At 35.3% G+C, this 7,194-nt stretch overlaps 1 protein-coding gene across 4 annotated transcripts in view; it reads right to left on the reverse strand.

The window, feature by feature from the left end:
- The window catches only part of LOC106871753 (uncharacterized), a 43,781-nt gene that overhangs the window by 12,356 nt on the left and 24,231 nt on the right, over positions 1-7,194 (reverse strand). Inside the window, exon 2 of one of the 4 annotated variants that reach the window (XM_089352946.1) lies at positions 4-93. The exons of the other annotated variants lie outside the window; for them this stretch is intronic. Coding sequence (XP_089209072.1) covers positions 4-31 — 28 coding nt within the window. The 5' untranslated portion in view covers positions 32-93. The remainder of the gene's footprint in view (positions 1-3; positions 94-7,194) is intronic. 4 annotated transcript variants of the gene reach the window in all.

Raw genomic sequence — 7,194 nt, forward strand, 5'->3', positions numbered from 1 at the left:
TACCTTGTGGAATGATCCCCTCTAAAGACATCGGAGTCTGAATCTTCTGAGCTCTAGTAAGTGTCTTCTATACTGAGAATATCTTGATCTTATCTGTGAAGTATATAGAAATATATATATATATATATATATATATATATATATCAATGAAAAATATTTCAATACAAATGTATTAATTTCCAGCAAAATAAAGCCCTATCAGGGTATATATATATATAAATTCAGATGAGTGGTAAATATTGGTGCCTTGTTGTACCACTCATCTGAATTTATATATATATATATATATCTATACATACACACGTATACATATGTATATATATATATATATATATATATATATATATATATATATATACATACACACACACATATATATAAATATGTGTATATATATATATATATATATATATATATATATATATATATATATATATATATATATATATATATATATATATATATATATATACATACACATATATGTATGTATGTATGTATGCATGTATGTAGAAGTTGCAACCGTATTTCGTTATACAACGAGAATATACTACCAAATACATCGAAGGCTAATAAGTCAATATCGTGTGCTACTTGTGCTAGAAGTGCAATTCAATCGTTTTTTAAAGTACTCTCAACTGATGTTTCCAAAAGAAACTAAGCCCAGTACTGAAAGTTACGACGTTTCGTTTGCATGTGTATGTAAAGAATGCGATCGAAGATTGAAAAATAGGTAATGGCTGTATATGCATATTTCAGGGAGTTTTTGCTTCTTTTTCAGCACCATCTCCAACCCATTAACCATCTACGAACGCATTACTTAAATGGGCGCAAAGTTTAGTGATGTAACACACACACGCTCACACACATTTGTATGTATGCTAGCAAACATGTACGCATGATCCAACGAGTCAATTCCTAAAGGCAAAATATGATCTAAGGGAAGTTTAGCTGATATTTCTCGCATTTCAGTCGAACGTGCAGAGATATTCCCTCGTTGGCTGTAGGTAAATTTTGTAGTTTAGCCTAGACAGAGATGAATCTACGATGAAAAGTATTACAATCGTGACCATCCCATCTTTATACATATCAGAAAGCACATGATCTAACAAGTAATACAGTAGGGTGAGATGATTTGTGGGGAATTTGCCTGTTATTTCTAGCTAGTCGAGGGACCCTGTAAAAGTTTCCATTTTGAGAACTGAAACCAGGTGACGTCACCTTATAGAGGGGGAAAGTATTTAGGTACAGCCAGAAGAGCAGACGATACTGTCTTTTGCCGGGATGAAGGAAAAACCGTCACGCTGTCCGTCTGCCCGTCTGCCCGTCTGCCCGTCTGTCTATTTCTGTCTGTCTGTCTGTCTGTCTGTCTGTCTGTCTCTCTCTCTCTCTCTCTCTCTCTCTCTCTCTCTCTTATACTTTCTATTTCATTACTTCAGAGTGGTGGTTGATATAAGATCAATTATTATAACGATACCGTTAACTAGAGAGAGAGAGAGAGAAAGAGAGAGAGAGAGAGAGAGAGAGAGAGAGAGAGAGAGAGAGAAAGATTGAGAAAGAGAGACAATTCTATTTGTGTGCCCTTGGAAGGAGATACATATTTTCCTTCTCTTTTTTCTTTCTTACTTATTTCTTTCCTTTCTTTTCCTCCCTCTTTTTCCCGTTTTCTTTTCATTCTTTCTGCCTTTCTTTCCCTATTTCCTTCCTTGCTCTCTCACCCTTTCCTTTCTTTCTTTCTTTCTTTCTTTCTTTCTTTCTTTCTTTCTTTCTTTCTTTCTTTCTTTCTTTCTTTCTTTCTTTCTTTCTTTCTTTCCAATTGATCAAGGGTGAAACTCTATCACTACATCATTATATCAACAACTGTAACAGGGATAGCTTTCAAAGAATCAAAACAGCAACCATAATAAAAGCAGTTGAGATACGTGCAGAAACTTTAGAAATGCTAAAAAAACAAACAAACAAACAAACACACAAAAAACCCCCCTAGCGGAAGGGAAAAATAAACACGCAAACACATACGCAAAACTTCCCCTCCTAAACCCACGAGCATATACCGTTTGTTCTAGAAATAGGTAACAAAGATATAGGAAAAGAATACACACCTAGTTTGGTGTCCAATGTTGGTCTATGACCAAGAGAGGAAACTTCAATATTCACACTAGGTTGCAAAAATCTAAATATTGACTTCGTTTAATTCAATATTTCCGAATGAAACAACATCACGTTGGCCAATATTTTAGTTTATGAATGTCACTGTTCGAATCACAAGAACCAAAGAAAAATATAATAATATAAAGAAAATTGAAGCTATAATGCACAATGCGATAGCATTTATTTATGTATTATTGTAAATTTATAATTTATTATTAATTTACTGAAGAGAACATCCAGTGTAATATAAATAACGCATGTCACACGGGATGTTAAATAACAAACAATCGCTCTGAATGTCTTATCAATACTTGTTTCGAGTGTGTGTGTGTGCATGTATGTATATATAGATATGTACGTATATATATATATATATATATATATATATATATATATATATATATATATATATATATACGGTAGAAAAAAATTGAAACATGCACACATATATTTGCATGTATTGAAATGTTTTTTGTTTTTGGCATTCTTGCAATTCAGTCACAATTTTCTTTAGCTAATGTTTGAATGTAAGATATTGTTAAACAAATAAACTTTGAGTTGACTGAACGGTAGAAACAAACAATAGTGAAGGATGATTTCGTTGGGTTGACATTAAGGGGGGGGGGGTTATAAAAGAAAGAAAATGGAAAACAAAAGAAGGAAACCGGTAAGGAAGAACATGATGTATTGAATTTAATATTAATTTAAAAATCAAGGGACACCATCATTTCCTTGTGTAAAATACTTCATTCACATCATAGACACAATATGAATTCGAGCTGATTCACGTTTGACAAATATATTCTAATTATGAGTCAAGTTACATTATTTGTTGCATATGGCGGAATTTGATCTCGGACGAAATGCCGCTAAGCATTTTGCCCATCGTGCTAACGATTCTTCTAGCTCGCTGCCTTATGCACATCTTTAATAGTCCTTTCAACTATAATCGCATCGGTTGAAATTTTGGGGAAGGTTTAGTCGATTACATTGACGTTAGTGCTTTACTGGTACTTATTTCATCGATTCCGAAAGGATGAAAGGCAAAAAATCGACCTCATTGGAATATGAACTCAGAACGTAAAGCCAGGAGAAATGCCTCGAAGCTACACACATAGTTATACGCGTACCTATATGTAGGTACACGTGGATATACACACATATTTATTCAAACCCTACACTACCCTCCCCAAAAGAAAGCAATATTTAATGTCATTCACAAGCAAGTATGATCAGGTAGCATGTACCATGCTTTTGCAAATGGCTTACCAGAGAAACGAGACATGCAACATAAAGAATATTTCCCTTCTTCAGTTGTCCCTGTTCCATCTACTCCGCGTTTTGTCCTTGCCTTCGAAACGCGGAGTAGATGGAACAGGGACAACTGAAGAAGGGAAATATTCTTTATGTTGCATGTCTCGTTTCTCAGTTTGTTTTTTTCGTTGTTCGAAAAAAAGTTCGTTTTCTGTCTTCGTCTTTGTTTTCGTTTCTCATTGTGTTTAACGTTTTTTGTGATGTCCTGTATCCATATATGCTTGTATGTATACATATAGATGTCAGTATGTACATGTATGTATAGATATATGCATATATTTATATATTATTTATGTTATATATATATATATATATATATATATATATATATATATATATATATATATACATACATAGGCGTGGCTGTGTGGTAAGAAGCTTGTTTCCCAACCACATGGTTCTGGGCTCAATCCCACTGCGTGGCACCTTGGGCAAGTGTCTTCTACCATAACTTCGGGCCGACCTAAGCCTTGTGAGTGGATTTGGTAGACGGAAACTGAAAGAAGCTTGTCGAATATATATATATATATATATATATATATATATATATATATATATATATATATATATATATATATATATATATATGTTTGTATGTCAGCAGAATAGACCGATAAAATAAGTACTAGGCTTGCAAAGAATATGTCGTGGAGTTGATTTGTTCGACTAAAAGGCGGGGCTCCAGCATGACCGCATTCAAATGACTGAAACAAGTAAAAGAATAAGATAATATATAGCGAATTCTCCATCTTCACAGACGATTGCCTTCTTGTGCTTCCTCGATGTCAATGGCATTTCTGACTTTCCGCCCATGACCTACCAGTCAGTAGGTGACGATTCAGTCCTGCTGCAGATCTGCATGACTTGAAGCGTAAGTGACAGACAAAAGTTATAGCTTACCGTGCGATTTTAACTGGTTAGATCTGTACGCTTCGCCACTCTTCCAATACTATAGGACTTTTAATAGATGGAATGAAAAATGAGGTCACCATAAAATGACATCTGTACGTAATTGGACTATAGTGATAAACGCTTGTACAAAACAAGTACGACTCTCTGGGTCACCGTGATGAGGACTTAGGGACGAGCCGAAGTGAGATACCAGCGCCGAAGTGAGATGACCAGGGCTGAAGTGAGATGACCAGAGCGGAAGTGAGATGACCAGGGCTGAAGTGAGATGACCAATAATGACATGACTTTACTGCATACTTTACGTCTGAGTGTCCCTCTTCTAGAAGGATGCTGTTACAACAGTTAGGGGTTCCTTACTCCCAGTGAATTTACTGTACGCTTGACACCAACCAAGGGTATTTCTGCGTCCCCGCGCTCAGATAGAATATCATCACATATGCTACTTAACCCAAAGCTGGGACCCTGGCTGGTGGTACTATATCGGGTTAGAGTAGACCTGGGGACAATACATACATACATACATACATACATACATACATACATACATACAGACCTATATATATATATATATATATATATATATAGACTAGCGAAGCAAGGGGGGCGGTAGCGGTGGCACTTTTAAAGGGGAAGCACTTTTGGGCCTGTTGTAGGCATTATGTGTTTTTTGTTGGGTTCGCGAACGGCACACGTAACCTCGTGGACATCGGTGGCGATTTTTTTCTTCCTCCGTTTTTCCCTTCTTTGGACTTTCCTTGTTTCCGACGAAGAGCTCCGCTCGAAACGTCATACTCTCTCTCTTTCCTTTCCCGAGCGTCTAGTAACACAATCTGTACCACGTCCTCACATTGTTGTTTTTTTTTGTCTTTTTCCTTTTTTTTGAACTTATATATATATATATATATATATATATATATATATATGGATATATTTATATGTGTTCTTATTGTTATTGTTGTTGTTATTATAATTACTATAAATACTCCTCCTGTATTTGTTTATGTATTTATTTGTTAGTATATATATATGTGTATGTGTACATATATGGATGTACTTATTGATGGGTGTATAGATATGTGTGTATGCACATGTATGTGTGTATGTTAGGGTATGTATATATATGTGTGTATATGTATATGTATATATGTATATATATGGATATGTGTATATGTATGTGTATATATATATGTGTGTATGGGTGTGTCTATGGGTCTATATATATATATATATATATATATATGTCGATGTGTAGGTGTATGCGTACCTATATATTTACAATCATTTATGGGTATATCATATATTTGCATATATACTATTTTGTGAGTAATACTTAATTATTTGAATCTGTTGAATTCGTTCGATTTATATAATGTATTTTCTAAATTATTCAATGCGATCTCTAACTTATTCGAAACGGGCTGGCGTCGTTCTTTTTATTTTGGCACTTCCATCCCACTTGTTCTCTCTACTTGAGTTTATCATTCTCTTATTTTTACATAACTATAGAACCAGTGCACAACCTACCACTGTAGGAAATGAAATGTATTTCCTTTCTCTGTAGTTTCCTACCGCACCGTCGTGTCCGATTCAGTGTTTTAACAATAAATGCATTATGATAAGTCAAAAACTGCGACTCTCCTATATTCGTTCATCTCACTATCAAAATAGTGACAATTCTTATATATATATATGCACATTCAACACACGCACCCCCCCACACACAATAATACTAATCCTTTCTACTTTACGCACAATTTTGAGGGAGGGGCTAGTCGATTACATTGTCCCCAGTGCGTAACTGGTACTTAATTCACCGACTTCGGAAGGATGAAAGGTAAAGTCGGCCTCGTAATGACGGACGAAATGCTGATAAGCATTTTTCTTGGCATGCTAACGATTCTGCCAGCTCATAACAACATTAATAATATCAATAATAATAATAATAATAATGATGACGATGATGATGATGATGATGAGGATGATGATGATAATAATAATAATCATAATAATAATAATAATAATAATAACCACACTCACTATCACTATCACTATCTCTAACACCAGCGTTCTAGCTATTCTTCCATTTCCATTCCCGTTTTTGCTGCACTCTTTCTTTAGCCATATCGCCATAATCACTTGCAGAACAGTCACTAACATAATCTCAGCTATTTCAAGCTTTGTGGAGGCACATGGCCTAGTGGTTAGAGCAGCGGACTTGCGGACGAGGATCGCGGGTTCGAATCTCAGACCGGGCGTTGTGTGCGTTTATGAGTGAAACATCTAAGCTCCACGCGGCTCCGGCAGAAGATAATGGCGAACTTCTGCTGACTCTTTTGCCACAACCTTTTCTCACTCTTTCCTCCTGCATCTAGCAGCTCACCTGCGACGGACCGGCGTCCCGTCCAGGTGCGGAACTTCTACGCTAATGAAACCGGGAAACTGTCCCTTATAAGCCAAGCATGGCTCGAGAAGGAACAAACAACAACATATAAAGCTTTCCGCTCCTGGGCGTGATCAGTTCGCGACGAGTCTTTGAACGAATCAAAATGACATATGCACATCGTATAATTTTGAGTTCATTTATATAGAAACAGCTTTTCTTTAAAGCATGTTACGTGAATATACATGACAATGTTTAACTTTTAACTTTTTATTTTAGATTTTTCATATCATCTTTATAGATTTTTATAGTTGGTTTGGAACCGTAGAGTTCTTAAACCCAGAACAATGCCATTTTCAAGAAGTTAATCAAATGTATATGCACGAACACAAAATTAGCGACATATCAAATTAAGAACAGTATAAGAAACAACACAA

This window comes from Octopus bimaculoides, chromosome 5, assembly GCF_046866305.1.
Source record: "Octopus bimaculoides isolate indiv1 chromosome 5, ASM4686630v1, whole genome shotgun sequence".
In the NCBI taxonomy this organism is placed as follows: Eukaryota; Metazoa; Mollusca; class Cephalopoda; order Octopoda; family Octopodidae; genus Octopus; species Octopus bimaculoides.